The following is a 17,786-nucleotide window of genomic DNA, read 5'->3' on the forward strand; positions in this document are numbered from 1 at the left end:
GTCCAGTGGCAACTTCCGTTATTATGTCCATGACTTAGATATGCAATGACTATAAGGTCTGAAATCTGAGTCAAGTTGTTATAACATACACCGACCTACAAGGACAAGATAAGTGAGAAAAGTTACAGCAAAGAAATGTTTGCCAATAAAAATAGAGTATAGCTTGTGACTCTCCAGCAGTAGTGATCTTAATGTGGTTAAGGGTTAAGGTTTAAGGAAACTGTTTGCTTGAAACACTTCACCCCGGAGTATCTAGTTTTGAATATCTAAACAATTACTTTGAGCTTGTATTTATAGACAAAGCTAGGCTCTACAATTAATGGATTCTCCCATAAGGCCCATTCCACTGGTGGGTCATGCCTAGTCTGAGGGCCTATATAGAACATAAGTTGACTATAACACTTGTGAAAAAAAACCTACGCATACAAGCGATGATCAATTAAGTAACATAATTATGTGGCAATATTACTCTCCATCTTTTCTTTTTTGAAAAAAAAGTGAGTTGTCAATGTGACATGTAAATTTAAAAAGACAAAAATTGATGGCAAGGTTATTGTTTGATAGAATGCCTAGAGGGATAAAATCTCCTGGAGGATATGTTGAGAATAATAAGTGTTTGGAAGGCATGAGAGATCTTTCTATAAACAATAAAGTAGTAATCGAGTTATAATATAGGGGTAACAATAATTATCCCACTAAAATCAAATTATAAAAATAATAGAAGAAAGGAAGAAACAATTAATGGTGACTTACAAAGCTTGGGAGATCAATAAATATTATATCTTCCTGATAGTAATTTTCAGATAGGGTACGTAATCAGTCAACAGAAAAGCCTTGCTATGTGTTGGTCCTTGCCAAAAGTAAACCTGCAAGAAAATATCATTGTTAAAATGAAATACCTAAGCTTACGTGGACAACCAATTAGCACAAAGCTAATAAAGACAAACCCAATGCCTATAACTTATCAAAAAATTTAGCTTCATCAAATAATGAAGTGAAACTGATGAGTACAGGGAAGAATTACTTGTTTCTGAGTTGGTAGAGTGTTTCTGAGTTGGTAGAGGAAAAGTAGAGAAATGGTTTTTCCTAGAGATCGAAAACCAATCTAGTAGCAGATTTTATAAACTCAAAGGTTTAGAGCAAAATAGCCAGTTTAATGTTAATGTCAACCTCCTCAAGTTATGAGCTTCCATGGATGACTTTGTAAGCAAGTAATGCCTCACCCATTAGTTTAAAGGGAATCAGTAGACCCATCAAGCACAGCCAGACCATCGTCGGCCATTTTCGATGTATTCAAAGAGGATCTAACAAAGGAAGATCCTCGACTTTGAGAGCACCCATCAAACACAGTCAGACCACAGTCGACTATTCAAGATGAATTCAAAGACAAACAGAGCTACATTCTTACGAGCAACGTAAAAAGCACAAGAGCCTAATGAAATGGAAGAACAGTAAGGATTTGATGAGAAATCACCAATATAAGTACATGAAGATGCAAAGCCACGTTCTTGCCGCTGCCGTAAGCTGATTGTTATTACTTATCAGTTGCTGGTAGTTGGAAGGGAAGTACTAAAAAATGAGGTTTCACTGTTTCGATTTTTCTGAGCAAGGCCGTTTTGATTCTTCCCAAACCAAAAACGAGTTGAAAAGGAGAAGATAAGAGAGATTGCAACTTGCAAGTGAGTGAATTTAAAATGCATGAAGAAAGTGGTACGAGTAATTCAAAATCATCTTTATTAATTAAACCCAATTTAAGTCATGCATTGATGTTACAAGTGAAGAAAACTTAAAAAACGCGTGAAGAAAGTGGTAGGAACTTTCCCAAATTCAAAATCATCCGTCAATATAAATCATGTAATGATGTGATAAGTGATTATTGCATTGAAAACTTTAAAAACGCGTGAAGAAATTAAAGTCGTAGCAACTTTTCTCAAATTCAAAATCATCTCTATTCACTAAAGTCACTTTTAAGTCATCTTTTCCTAAATTCAAAATCATCTTAAAGTCACTTTAAGTCAACTTTTCCCAAATTCGAAATCCTCTTTATTCACTAAAGATAAAAGATAATGAATTTTCTGGACCCATAGAGAAACAATATAACTCAATTTACAGTTTGTTATCATTTTTTCCCACATAATTGAAATGAACACATTCTTTCATCTCCTCGCTCTTTATAATCTAGATCGAGCAAAGAGATTGCTTGTTGGGGATTAGACTCAATATGGACTGACCAAACTCCCAGATTTAATGCTAGTGACAAACATTATTGGATTGCCAATAATTTTATTTTGAGAGCTTCACAGAGGAAAATCCTTTTGACAAAGCCGTTTCTAATAATTCTTGAATTTTTTTTGGGTAAAAAAGATATAAATGTGCTATGGATCTTGAAAAAAATATAAGAATAGTTTAAAAATAATCTCATCCCAGTTTCATTCAAACATTAGGTTCATAAGATTTACCATAAAATTTAAAAACACCTCTTATTAGTGAATAGGTCATGGATTTAATTATGCCTAAAGATTGATAACCTGATCCACAATATATAAAAAATAATCTGTTTTAAAAAAAAATTCACTGGATTAATAATGGTATATTTTATGATGTATTTTACTTCAAAGCTAGACAAGCTCGATCATTGACAACTTGTTCAAAACTGCATTAAATTAAACCTATCTGTTTGAGGAAATTAACTCCTTGTGCCTAATTCCACTTGCAAATTCTACCTATTTAAAGGCTTCAACAAGCTAGAAACAACAAATAAATCCAGGCATAGCACAACAGATCGATGAACAGACACAAGGACTGGGAGATTGTTTTAGGCCATGAGGAGAGGAGAGGATGGGTACGTACGTACGTCAGGATGGATGGTAGTGGTGGATGACCATGGAGTAGTCAGTCATTACTGGAAATGCTTTTATGATATATACTTCACTTCACGTACGTTCCTGGGGAAAGAAGAAGTTAATTGGGAAGAATATATATTGCAGATCTATCTAGAAGCTAGCTGCGTATGACTATGAGAAACAGAGAAAGTGTTGATGGTTTTTCCGCACACCACACGTACAGTACTACTCGTACACACATATCTTTTGATTCATTGATTGGTGGTTTTTCTTTTATTTTTGATGAAACAAATTAAAGGAAATTGATTAACTGCTGCTGGTTAACATCTTCCATAAAAATCACATCGATCCGATCGATGGTATATAGCAAGTTATAGATTCATATACCCATGCAACCCAACAAACATGAGATCGAATAAAACAAAAGTTGAGATGATATATCATCTGGTAATTGGGGCTTCTTCATAATCTCCTACAACCCAAAACATGGTGACAAGACTAAGACTAGTACTATTTAAAACAACTTCATATATATATATAGTGCTTTAACTTTCATTTTATATTCTAACCACGCGAATCACACATACACACACAAAATAAAAAACATAAAACAGAAACACACAGAGATATAATTAATATTGGACATAATAAACACATAGAGATGAATCCAAACTTAAAGCCACCGTACGTCTTTAATATGTGTCACCCCGAAGGACCCGAACACGAACAAGCCTGCCTGCCTGCCTGCCTGCTTGCCTAGCTGACAATCATTTCGTAAAATGAATGGACATGAATCAGAAATCCTCCGCTGTTGTACATTTAAAGTACTATTAAGTAAAGTAAAGTAAAGAAATGCTCGAATGCAATTAATTAATTTAATTATTCAATTGATCGGACTTTTCCTCTCGATCAGTTTCGAATGAAAGTTAAATTAATTAATGGCCTAATGGCGGGTACGTATTAAGTAAGTATTAATTGACTATATAACCTCTCTGTTAAACGCCCTTCTTCTTCTTGTTGTTGTTGCAACTAATTCCCGACGAATCAGCTCGTCTCGACTTCCGAATTAATCTTCTGATAAAAACTCAACCTGTTGGACGGACGGATCATGCGTGAATGAAACATGTTTGTGAATTGAAAAAATACAACTGTGTCGAAAGAATGAAAATGAAGTTAAGACAATTAATGGATCTATATACATATATATATTGAATTTGAATAACTAACTAACTACAAATTAATTCATGATACCTTCCCCCCTTGTAGAAGGAGCTGCTTTTCACTTGGATCGTTCCATTCCAACTGGTTGAACCATCTTTCTTCTACTAGCATCGACCTTAGCCTTGGTGAGCTCTCCAAACTTAGGGGTAGTCTTTTCAACTTGGGGCATCCTTTAATGTATAATTCCTCACAGACTGGGAAAGAATAATTCCCAAATGCTGATACCACCCCTCTGCATATCGCCGACAAGTTGGGCAATCTGGACTAATCGTATTTCCCTTAACCGAGGAAACACCGGGACTGAGTTGTTGCTGCTCTCGTTTGCTCCAGTAGCAGTAGTAGCATCTGCAAATAATTCCTCTAAAGCATAGCAGTCAGTGATTCTTAAAACTTCAAGTCGTGAGAAGAAACCTTGATCAGCTGCTACCACACTCATCGGACAGATGTGCTTCAACCTGTGACAGTGGGCAATATCTAGTTCCTTAAGATTGGGTAATGGTACTAGTACCATCATCATCATCATCATCATCATCATCTCCCCAGTAGTAGTATTTAGGCTCTTCTTGTGTTCCTCCTGCTCATTGTCATCATTGGCAGCACCATCCTCCTCCTCCTCCTCCTCCTCCTCCTCCTCCTCCTCCTCCTCCTGGCCACTAATTATTTCCTCCGTACTATTGCAGAATCTAATATACAAACATTCTAGCCGCAGGAGACCTCGTGCAATATTCAATGGAAGGATGGGATTCAACACATCACATCCTACAACACTCAGGACCCTCAGGTTCTCCAAGCTTCCCTTTAGGGAAGGCCGGCCATGGCCATGGCCATGATAGATTTTCTTCAAATGTTCTAGATTAAATAGATTCAATTCTTCCAACCTTTTGAATGGGACAACTTGCTCTACCCGATCAACACTACTACTACTACTACTACTCAAAAAATACTCCACATCCGAGACATCAAAAACATCGAGAAAGCGCAAGTTGTTTAAACCAGTTGATTTTCCTCCTCCTCCTCCAGATTCTCCAATGAAATATCCTGGATAAATGCTCTTTCCCGAGGCCGCACCACGGCAATTTTGGATACGTAGCTGCTCTGTTCGTTCCAACAACTTGCCAACCCATTCGTTAGGAACCGGGAGTGCAATATCGTAACAGCCCATCCCACGGTTGAATTTACGGCGTTGTAAAAATAAACGTGTCCATAAATCATCGGGTATCTCACCCAACCATATACAAAACTGTGACAAGTTTGATACTAGTGGTACTGCTCCAGAATTAATGTTGATCAGAAGTTGTTGTATGTTCCGTACCTGTATTTCAAGCATGCGCAAACAACGCAAGGATGCCAACTCAGACAAACGAGCCACCCCGCCCGTATTAATTGGTCCATCTTCTTCTGCTTCCCAACCATTAAAGCTCAACAAGTGGAGTTCTTCCAAGCGAGATAGCCTCGACACAACTCCTGAGGGAATAGTCAATCTACGGTTTCCTGACAAATTCAACGACTTAAGATTTGTCATTCCTCCCCAGCTGATCATCTCTTGGGGTAAAGTCTCTATATTGCAGTCCAAAAGACTGAGGATTTCAAGATTCTTCATGTTCCCAAACAACGAAATATCTTTTACCCTAGTACCAACGAGTAGTAACACACGAAGCTCTTTTAAACAAGAGAATGCTGATGATGATGTTGAAATATTCCAATTGAAGCTGAGATCTAGCACCTTGAGCGACTTCATACCCTCAAAACATCCACTAGAGATGTCCTGTAAGCCTGGATATTCTTGAGCTTGTAAAGATAAGGTCGTGAGGTGGGGACAACTCGGCATTTGTTCAGGAAGTCTCGTGATTATATTTTCCATTAGTGAGAGGCGCTTGCATTTACTTCTTGTTTTCTTCAAATCCGGCCACTGATCTAGTCCTCTTCTGGCTTTTACAACAAAACCATGTTCTTCTTGAGACGCAATCCATATGGCCACATCTCGTACGATGTCATGCATCCTAACGCCACTTCTGAATTTGTCTTCAACATTTAACAACAAGCATGACCGTTTAAGCATGTCAAGCACTGTATGCAATCTATCCCTCGCTTCTCCAAGGGTTTCAATACCTTCAAATACCTCTTCACCCCACACAAAAGGAAACAATTCATCTTCTCGAATGACATGATCTTCAGAAAATAAACAACATAACAAGAAACAAAGTTTTGCTTCCTTGCTTCCGAGATAATCATAGCTCAATCTTATGGAGGAGAATACTCTTTCTTCCATGCCTGGAATTGTTGAGGGTGAGAGTGTTGATACCTTCAGTTGGAAAGCTGCATGCTGCCATATCTGCAAGTCCTTATCTCGCAATGACCTTCCAATTGTAACAATTGCCACTGGTAGACCCCCACATCCTCCAACCACTTCCCCAGCCACAAAATATAGTTCTGGAGAATCCACACAACCACCTGCACTCCTTCTGAATAATTGCCACGCATCTGCTTTGGGCAACACCTTCACTTCCACAGTGGATTGGGTCCCCATTTGATTGCAGACTTCTTGGCTCCTCGTTGTGATAATGATGCTGCACCTGCATTCCCTTCCATCTCCATTGTTGCCTTTGCCATCCAATCCGTCCCTAGGGATATAAGGAATTCCAACTTCGGTTAATTCCACTCGCTCCCATAGATCGTCCAAGACTATGAGAATTCGTTTCTCCTTCTTCAGTTTCTCCAACAAACGGCTTGCTCTTGCAGCTTCGTTCTTCTCCTTAAGTTCCAAACCTAATTTCTCTGCAATTTCACGTTGAATCTCTGTCAAAATGCACTTCTGAGACACGGTGGCCACGACGACTCGATCAAAGACCCCTTTTTTATTCAATTGCTTAGCGGTTTCTAGGACCAAGGTCGTTTTCCCGACCCCTCCCATTCCATAAACCCCGATCAAGTTGAGCTTCTTGTCCTCCAATGCCTCCACGATTTGCCTCATGGCCGATTTGGTGGGTGCATAATGTTGAAAATCATGGGTGTCCTCGAATTCAATAGCAGGAGGAGGTGGAGGAGGAATTGAAACGACACCAAATTGACCTTCACTTTGGAGATTTTTTATTTCATCGATCTTGCTCTTTGATACTTTACCCACTCGATAATGAACATTGCAAGTGAGGCATCCCTTGTTTGCATCAAGTTCTTCATGCAACCTTGATACCTCACCTTCTGCAACATCAAGTCTGGCTAACCAATTTTTCACCTCTTCTTTGGTAACTCGACCTCTGTTTTGATCGATTTCCACGGACCGTTGGACGTCTGTTCTCACTCTTCCAAGTTTTTCCATTTCATTTTTGAGTTCATCAATGTTTCTCTTGTAGTGAACAAGATAACCAAGATGAAGTAGAAAGGGAGGAACTAAAAGCTTGACAACTTCTGTTATTATGTTCATGACTTGGATATGAAATGACAATGAACTCTGAAATCTGAGTCAAGCTGTTGCAACTTACACAGACCTGCATGGACAAGAAAAGTGAGAAAAGTTACAGCAAAGAAATGCTTGCCTATAAAATTAGAGTATATTGTGCAACTCTCCTACAATAGTGAGCTTAGTGGTGTTATAGGATAGAATTTAAATACATGGTTTGCATAAAACATTACACCCTGAGCATCTAGTTGGAATCGAGACTATTGATTCCAAACATAGTTGGAATTGAGACTATTGATTCCAAACAGTATTTATAAACAAAACTAGGCTTTATACTTAATGGACCCTTCCATAAAGCCCATTACACCATTGGATCATAACCAATCTAATGGTCTATATTAGAACATAAGTTGGGTACAACACTTGTGAAAAAAAACCTAAACAAGTATCAATTAATTAATTGAGGAGAATTTGGGGGAAACTCCAATTATTTCAAAATATTTTGATGCAAAGAAGTCATCTTATTCATTTGGGTCCTAGAAGTAGAGGTTGTGGACAAAGTAGATTCAGGAGAGTCAAATTTTAAGATTTGAAAAAAATGTGGAAAGTGTAAAGGTGGGTGAGTTGTTGCGTACTAAGGAGGCCCCCAGTCCTTAAGATAAGAGGGGGGGGGGGGGGTTAGAGTTTGTCCTCCATAGAAACTTCAATTCCCTTATAGCTTAATCCAAGGGAAGAGGTTAATTTAGTTGTCCTGGACTCTAATAATTCACAAGAAGATATGAATTATGAAGTGGATTCTAGAGTTCTAAATTTTGAAAAGAGGGGGCCCACACAAGGCAATTTGTGCGAGATGATGATTCTTAAAATTCAACTTATGGGGAAAACTTGGAGTCTACTACGCATTCAATTGAGGGGCCCCATGTGGATGGTGAGTTGGCCATTGATAAAATGTTTCATAATTCAGGGGTTGACCCAACAATTCGGACGGCTATTGCAGTGAGGCCAAAACATTCTGGTACAAATTATGAGATTAACAGGTGAAGGGAGAAAACAGTGCACATGATGGGCAAGGGGGAAAGAAGCAACCTTGTTCAGTGTTTGTGGGTCTAGAGAAAGAAATCGAGGTCTCAAAAAGTAGGTGAAGGAGATTGCTTTTGAATCAATGACAAAAATTGATCAACTCTTGTTGGAGAGAGAAAATAGTGGGATGAACAATCAAACTTAGACCATTTTCTCTTCTTAAAGTTTGATGGTATCCTTTTCGAATATCTTAAAGTTTTTTAAGATGATATCCTTTTGGAATATCAAGGGTGTGAGGTAGAAGGCAGGGATCATGCTCTACAAATGTAAATTTTTACTCTTTTTTTTTTAATCTTATTTTTTCTATTCTTAATTTAATAAAATGAACTTTTAGTGAAAAGAAAAGAAAAAACATAATTATGTGGCAATATTAACCTCTATGTTTCTTTCGTGAAACAAAAGTGAGTTGTCCATACTTCTCACTGGGTTGGTAGAGTGGTAAAACCTATGCTTCTCAGTGGAAAAGTCATGGGTTTCACCCTTGTGGACGATAAAGTTCCCCTATGAGGATGTAACAGTGGTGCGCGCAAGTTGGCCCGAATGAATCTCAAATACCAAAAAAAAAAAAAAAAAAAAAAAAAAGAGTTGTCGATGTGACCTATAAATTTAAAAAAAGACAAAAATTATAAACAATGGAAGAAAGACTTAAAGACTCACAAAGCCTTGGAGATTAATATATGTTATATTGTCTTGATAGTATTTTTCAGATTTGATAACTACTCAACAAAAATGCCTTGTTATGTGTTGGCTCTTGCTACAGGTAAACCTTCAAGAAAAATATAATTGTTAAATTGAAACACCCAAATCTACGTAGACAAAAGATAAGCACAAAACTCAAGACAAACTAGACACCAAAAACCTTAGAAACTTTAGCTTTATCATATAAAGAACTAAAAGTGAAATGTTAAATGAGTATAGAAAAGAATTACTTGTTGCCAAAATGCTGGACTTGTTTGGATTGGTGGAGGGAAAAGAGAGGAATGGATTTTCATAGGGAAAAACCAATTTAGTAGAGGTTTTCATAGACTTGAAGGTTCAGAGCAATGCAAACTAGATAGCTAATGTCATTCCTCCTCAAGGACTAACTGTCATGGATGGCTTTATGACCAAAGTAATGCCTCATCAATTAGTCTAAAGGGTATCAACAGAAAGTATTTGTTTTTGGTATTCCACGAGACGATACCGATGCTAGTCGATACGTATTCAGCTCTATCTTGTGTAAAGGAGAGAGAGAAATTTTCCCTATATCTTGTGTTAGCATATCGTCTCTCTCTCTTTCCTCCCTTTGAGGATAGAAAAATCTAGTGTAGTTTTCATTTGGATCCCTTAAGCTTTGACCTTAAGTAAATTTTTATTTATTTTTTTAAAACGGCTTTGGATTTTGCATTTGCCTCTCCTATGGTATATAGAAAAGACCAACGAATGAAAAACATAGTCTTTTTTATGATCAAAATCCCTTATGCCATGTTGATTTCCTTTCTTCAACTTACCTTAATCTTGAATAAGGGTATGAGGTTCAACAATTTGATACTGGAGTAATTGAATTATAGATACCCCATACCTCTATTCAAGATTTGAGTGAGTTGAAGAAAAAAACCGGAGGAGTATAAGGATGTGCCTTTAATTGGATTTTTTTGGATACAATAGCAGAGGGAAATGCAAAGTGTAGTAGTATAGTCAATATTATATTTATAATTAGAAATGACTTCGATCAAACCTCATGGGTTCCAAGTGAAGATTGTCAAAAAAAGTTATTTTCAAAAGAAGAAGACAAAGATAGAGACAAAGATCAATTTTTTTCAATTTGTTGGTGTGCACAATCTCAAGAGTTTGATCCCTCCTTGGAGTGGCTCTCCATTGAGTACCCAATGAATTGTAAGACGGAGCCACGTTGAATATTCTAATCCAAGGGCTATGGTAAATTCAATGAGTTCCCTTGGATTAGAATATTACACATGATTGAATCCCATAATTTATTGGGCATTCGATCATTGGAAGATTTCGACCAAGGAGAGGATCCAAATGTGCCCAAATGACCTTTAATAGAAATTAACAAAATCTTACACTAAAAAAATAATATAAATTATATATAAATTAAAATGAATTATGCAATCTACGCTAGTGAATAAGGTCAATTATCACCATGAAGCTAAAGAACAAGGTGGAAAGAAAAGGTACAAAATTAATATGACAGAAGTAAAAACTTCTATACAAGAGAAACATGCTTGAAGTTTCCCATGCAAGGAAAATGATCCATTTCAAAAATAAAAATTCCCAAATCCTACCACTTAAGAAAATGGTTCTTTAAGCATTTGTTGATTGTGATGAATATGCACATACAAGTGGTGATCAATTAAGTGACATATCTAAGTGAGTTCTTAAATAAAAATTTATAAGAAAAAAAAACCAAAAATCAAATTTAAAATCATGTAATAATGAACCTCGTTAATAGAAAATACCTAACGATTTATGATTGTAATGAAGCAAAAACATAAACAGTGGAAGAAAGAATTAAGTATGATGATTAACAAAGTCTTCGGAATAGTAATTAAGTATAGAAGAGAGAAGGTGCAATTAACTATGTTAACTCACAAAGCCTTGGAATCAATATATATGTTATGTCTTCCTAATGGTAATTTTCAAAGAAGATAACCAGTTAATAGAAACGCTTTGCTAAAGATCACGAACCCCATGCCGAAAACCTTATCAAAATTTTTTAGCTTCATCATATAAAGAAGTGAAAGTGAACTGATAGATAAGGAGAAAAAAGAATTACCTGTTTCCAATGATGAACTTGTTTGAATGTGGCAGAGGAAAAACAGATCAAAAACTTCAGGGGACATGTGATTTCTTTCTCATCGTCTCTCATTACCTTATATGCCAACAATTTGAACATACCTTGCTTGGATTCTCATGGATGGCTTTCAATCTTTGTCAAGTAATGCATTACTCTTTTTGTTTCAAAGAGATAAATTGGCTTGAATGTGCTTTGCTTGGATTTTAGGGATTGCTTTTGGACTTGTCTAAAAGAGATCGATGCCTTGCTCCTTTGGCTGGAAGAGTAAAGAGTAGCCCAGGTGCATAAAAGATTGTTTTGCGTTTGACTCCAACTTGGATAATAGGAAAATTTATCCTCCCATTTGATAACTCATTAACATCAAAAACAATTTTGAGTGGTTTTGAAAGCATAACTATTTTTGCATTTAATTAAACTTACTTTTGGAAGGAGAAACAATATCTCTGGTCCTACTCCCAAAACTTCGTTTCTGTATAGAAAGGGTTACTACAGGGCATTGCACTATGAAAGCGAGAACACATTAAACTCATTGATGACACACTTTTCATGTGAAAAGCAATGACCAAGCATTAATGACGACATTGCATAATGAAGGCGGCATGGAACACATTATTCACAAGAATTTGTTGCACCAGAATTGAAGTTGGCGTAAGAGTAAGAGTTGGCTCTTTGTTTTTTTTTTTTTTTTTTTTGGTAGACCTTTATTAATAAATGAAAACTTTACAGCCTAGTTTATCATACATTAACATCCATTCAAGATGCATAGGAGGATGAGAACGAGAGGAAAGCTTTTTGTGTTAGAACAGTTTTTTTAGCCAACACATTTGCTGCTAAGTTGGCTTCTCTTAGGATATGGTAGGTGTAAAAGGCCTCAAAATTCTCTGCAGTATAACTCAAATTCAAACACTTCAGCCAATTCCATCCCACAGCCAACTTCTGCTTTGAAAAACCGACAAAATAAACAATAATTTTTGTTGTGCCAAAAGTGTTTCTCAAATTAAGAAGACTTTTTTTTCTTTTTAGATTTCAATTTGTGTTGCAAAAATCTTCACAGACAAAACAGTTTTATCAAACGATTTTCGTCTCTTTTTTTTTTCCAAAAACTAATTTTCGTCTTTCATTCTTACAAATGCAACTATGGAATATCTTTTGTTTTGTTTTTTACTTCCTTTTGGTCAAAGAAATTCATTCAGAAAGTGCTTGGAGTCCGAGTTACATAATTCCAACATTCACAGAATGGAGGATAGCCATGTCAATGTTGGATAGCCATTCAGTCCAAAAAAAAAATCTTCTATTGTGCACAGCAATACATTTTTGTATCAAATAATTGGCTGAAATTAAAAGCTTAATTTTACATTTTAAAAATCCTCAATAGTCTTGTATTTACTTTATTTTTTTTTTCAGCTAATCATTTGGTATATATGTGCATTACTGTGCGTATAGCAAAGACTTGTGCACAACAAAATATGTTTTCTCTTCAGTCCTACTTACTAAGAAGATAACCTTCGGAACTCAAGAGTTAATTACCATACTACACTCTTTAAGAACAAAAGTGAAAAACAAAGAGATACATTGAGAAGAGAGAATGAGAAAAATTCTCAATTATATATTAATGTATTTTTATCTTTTTTTATTTTTTAATAGTAAATTTTTTTTGCATTAATTAGTCAAAACATGTACATTTATTATTATTATTTTTTTTTGTTTGATGATTAAACCCATTTTTTTTTTGGGGACATCTACGATTAAACCCAACAAGACCTCTATAGATCAAGACATGAATATTCATTCAATAATATAATAAAATACAAAATAATTTGACGTGATCAAATCGTGTACCTGCATGTTCGCGACGATTATAATTAGTGGAAATGGGATCTGTAACCCATTAACAACCAGAAATATTAAACAACAAACAACTACACGATAACCCTTAACGGCTACTCGTCGCCGCCGCCGGCGTCAACGACGTCAACGTCACCGACGGCTCCAGCATCGCCTGCTCAACCTCAACAGTGAAGGTTTCGTAACGTAAGAAGAACTCAACAAGCATGACTCTCGATATCAAAATCACCAGATCCTTCCCTGCACATTGCTTGTCTTCCTCACCTGGACTCTCCGTTTCACGACCGTTAGACCAGTAAACATACTTCAAAAGCTTCTCTCCTTCTCCGACGAATCTACTTCCCACGAACTCCTCTGGATCCTCAAACACCTTCGGATCCTTAGTCGCAAATGGCTGATACCCAAATATCATCTCTCCTTTCTTCACCTGAAAGGCCCCATCATGGCTCTCTATCACCAGATCTTGCTTCGCTTTCCCATACTGGAACGGCACAGGTGGCTCGATCCTTAAAGCTTCATAAACCACCGATTTGGTCAACGCCATCTTCTCTATCGCCGTCAGAGTCACTCCGCCTTCCGACTTGACGACGGTTCTGATCTCGTCAGCCAGCTGCCGGTGCAGCTTCTCTCCTGCTAAGCCGACCCATTTGATCAGTGATGGAAACAGTCTCTTCATTCCTCCATACGCATTGAACCCGGCGAGAAACACCAGGTTATGACATGCTTCGTCTCTTTTCAATCCCATCGTTTCGGCTTCGTCGAGTATCTGAGTTGCAGATTCGTAGAACGAATCGTATAGTTTCTTGTAATCAGATTTCACGAGGAAGGAAGGGAGAGGAATTGTGTGTAATAGCAGTTCTTCGATGAAATTCGGGAATTTTTTGGTCAACCCGAGTGTAAACAGAGGTACAAGCTGGAAGAGCAGCCATATTCCAACAAGATTCGGTCCATCCGATCCGATCTTTGTAACGGATGGATTCTTATCGCAAAACAACCGAAACACGAAACTGAAACACGCGGAATTACTGAGAGAGTTGAAGCCCGCTTTGGCTTTTTTGGAGATCTGTTCTTCGAGAGGCGTGAAGAGTTCATCCGACAGAACTGATTGGAACTCAGGAATGAATCTCTTATGACGAGATGCGAGGATAGAGAAGAAGAAGCGTTTCAGAAGGGCGTGTTGGGGTTCTGAAGGGTCGAGAAAAGAGCAAACACGATAACCGCCGGTGTAGGAAGTGGAAGGCATGTAAGTTCCGTCGAGGACGTTTTTCTTCTCGACCTTGGAAAGGTCGAAGAGAACAGGAAAGCTTTTGCTGTCAAGAAGAACGATGACGTTAGGGTTTGAAGAGATGAAAGGACCAGGTGGCATGTTAGCTCTGAAGACTGTAGATTGGTACTTGTGCATTCGAGAACTGAAGAACTCGTCTTGGCCTTGAGTGTAAAAATAAGCGATTCGATCACTTATGGGTCCGATGAAAGGAAGACCATAACTGCCAGGAATTTCTCGAATCCGGTGGAGTTCCGACGCTGCTGCAAATTCTTTGGTTGTTGTAGACATTTTTTTCTTTATTTTTTTTGCCCCAAGGTTTGCAGAGATTGTTGATGAATGAAATGAAATGGATCTAGAGTTGAAGGATTAATTAGTGGTTGTATACTTGTATGGATCATCTCTCTACTTATGTAGAGAATTAATAACTCACTAAAATCACATGGGCGGCAACCGTAGGATGCTTAGATGCTAATCTAATAATGTGAATGGTAACGAGTCCGCATCGTCTCCTGCTCTTGACCACCTAAAGGGTTAGGATAATGTGGTTTATTTTTTAAAATATTTTATTATTTATTTATATGTAGGCCCTACATAATTTGTTGGTGTACCATCATCGAAGAGCCGTGAAGGATGATCCTCGATGTACCATTCTTTTTTTTTCTTTTTAAAATAATAGATGTACCACAGTTCACGAATATATATCTTTTATATATATATATATATATATATATGATTTTGTTTTTAAATGCAGTGAACCGTCAAGCGAAGTGCTATGGACCGTCAGACGGATCAAGATCTTGGTCCAAATTTCAATTTCAACCGTTGCTAATGGTTCATCAAGTAAAATCTATGGATAAGAAAGACAAGATTCACATCACTTTAAAAAAAAAAACACATTATCAACGTGAACACCAAGATTCCTTTTCCAAGTTGATGATGACCTTGAAATTAAAAAATTTTCACATGAGTGTTGTGACTTGTAAGGCTAAAGCCAAGTGGTTTAGTGCACCCAAAAAGAAAAAGGATAGTGGCCCGGTTCCACACTATGGTATATAAAATAGTTTGCACTCCTTAATATAAAGCTACTAATTTCATAAAAAAAATAATTTAAATTCTATAGTAAACGGACTTTTGTATAAAGCTTGCTACACTGTTAAATCATAACCAATTCAATAATGGATTATCTTAAACATGAATTAGGTATGACTTGGTAGAAGTGCTTCGCACAATGATGAAAACCTCATACATAGAAGCACGGGGATATTTTTTTTAATAGAAGGTTTTGTCGACCTAAGAAATTTAAATTTTAAATTCTCACTATAAGGCGTTGGTCTTTGCTTGCTCTTTCAACTGACCGGTTTTTCTTGCATTATTTTGGAGATTCCTACATTTATCAAATAAGTTAATAATAAAAGCAGTGTGCATAAGATGCAAGTGCATGAAAATCAAATACAATAATAGTAAAATAATAAAAACATTTTCAAACAAGTAGTTTAATTAGAAAAATGAAAATAAAAGATAAAAACTACTATATCTAATATAAAAGATCATTAATAGTACGTTTAATTATTTAATTCAATGTAAGGTTGCATTGATTTTAATTTTAAATTCATACGACCAAAATTCATATAATGGTAGTTTATTTTTTTGGTATTGAAGAATGATAGTTTATTAAAGTAAATAGTTTGATTATCGAGATTGGGTAAATGTTTGAAGGATGGGGTGGCATTCACGTTAGGCGAGATGCCAATAAGGCTATTGATTGGATGTTATAATTCACTTAAAATTTTACGTGTTTTTCGAGTTTTAATCAAGATATCCTATCAAGTTTGGAGGAAATCCTAATAACGGATAGAAAAGTTATCCTCAACTAGTTTTATACTGTAGCGTTCTTAGGTCCTTGACTCGATCTATTCTTATACCCTAAAAAAAAAAGATTGAAAAAGTTGACAAGATTTCAAATTTTAACTATGAAAATAAAATTTTTTTTTTGATATACTAATTTTATATTTATATGTTTTTCTCTCTTATTACGGTTCTTTCTATTTTTAAAAGGAAAAAATCTTCAATTATTTTATTCAAACAAAAGTTCACTAAAATTTCAGGTTTTGTTTTCCCTCCAAAACTCTTTGATGGCCCTTAGTTTAGACTTCTATATCGTAGGCTGCTAAACTCAAGTAACGTAGAGTGCTAAACTAATAATGTGAATGGTAACAAGTCGATCCGGATCATCTCCTTTGACTATGCTCTCTTGACGGCTGTTGACCACGATTACAAGGGAGTCTACAAGGTTAGGGTGATGGAGTTTTTTTTTTTTTAATTTTTTTATTTAAATATTTTATTATTTGTTTACTTTTGGGCCCCATATAATCTGTGGTTATAACACCGTCGAGGAGCACAGACGTCAAGAGAGCACAAACGTCAAGGGAAATGATCCACATTCAATGTCAATGGTAACCTTCTTCTTCTTTTTCCTTTTGTTATAAGACATAACGTGAATGGTACCACGATTCACAAATAGACAAGCAATTTTTGTGTGTATGTGTATGTGTCAGAAATAATTTGAATGGTACCATGAATAGATAAGCAATTTTGCTTCTAAATGCATTGAACCATTAAGTGAAGTGCTGTGGGCCGTTCGAATAGATCGAGATCTTGGTCAAGATTTCAATTTCAACCATTAATAATGGTTCATCAAGCAAAATCCATGGATAAGAAATACAAGATTCCCATCACTTTCAAAAACTAACACATTATCAACGTGAACCTGAACACTAAAAGGTTTGCTTTTCACATTAGATGATCTTGAAATTGAAAATCTGCCACCCTAAAGTGTTGTAAGGCTAAAGCTAAGTGGTTCAATGTACCCAAAAAGAAAAAGGTAATGATTCAAATTTTGTTAGGTATTTTTTTGAGTTATCACATTTTGTTAGGGTTTAAGTATTTGTTCAAAGTATTATGACTTGGGTTATCTAACTTAAAATACCTATTTGAGTTAGTATTTATAAACTAAATTAAATTACAAGCCATTGAAGGGATGGATGTTTAGTTTTAATGATCGACAACCTTTAGTGAAGAGGTTTCGTGTTCAACACTACGATATATATAATAGTCTGCACCCCATAATATAAAGCTACTAATTTCATTAAAAAAACAGATTATATAATTAACGGACTTTTTTATAAAGTTTGCTTCACTGTTAAGCAATAATGACTTATATTAAAACATAAATTAGGTATGACTTGATAGAAGTGGTTATCATAATGATGAAAACTTCATATGAGGGCTATGGTCTTTGTTAGCTAACATCATTTTGGAGACTTCTTCTATTTTCAT

The 17,786-nt window shown here is 36.1% G+C and overlaps 1 protein-coding gene, 1 long non-coding RNA gene and 1 pseudogene across 2 annotated transcripts; all 3 read right to left on the bottom strand.

Moving 5' to 3' along the window:
- Positions 1-7: 7 nt before the first annotated feature.
- On the bottom strand, positions 8-1,613 carry LOC149017855 (uncharacterized). The gene is made up of 3 exons (XR_016172868.1): positions 1,475-1,613; positions 754-866; positions 8-95 (listed from the first exon to the last, which is right to left on the bottom strand). It is a non-coding gene; the product is annotated as an uncharacterized LOC149017855 (long non-coding RNA).
- Positions 1,614-4,698: 3,085 nt separating this feature from the next.
- On the bottom strand, positions 4,699-11,378 carry LOC149017856 (putative disease resistance protein At4g10780; the record flags this gene model as incomplete). The annotated part of the gene is made up of 2 exons (XM_089153821.1): positions 11,318-11,378; positions 4,699-7,549 (listed from the first exon to the last, which is right to left on the bottom strand). A coding segment is annotated over exon 2 (2,787 nt), but the record flags the coding sequence as incomplete, so codon positions are not given.
- Positions 11,379-13,099: 1,721 nt separating this feature from the next.
- LOC149017857 (allene oxide synthase CYP74A2 pseudogene) lies at positions 13,100-14,916 on the bottom strand (annotated as a pseudogene).
- Positions 14,917-17,786: the final 2,870 nt, after the last annotated feature.

The sequence above is a fragment of the Hakea prostrata genome, chromosome 4 (assembly GCF_041222555.1).
Source record: "Hakea prostrata isolate BN-2017 chromosome 4, UWA_Hpros_2, whole genome shotgun sequence".
In the NCBI taxonomy this organism is placed as follows: domain Eukaryota; kingdom Viridiplantae; phylum Streptophyta; class Magnoliopsida; order Proteales; family Proteaceae; genus Hakea; species Hakea prostrata.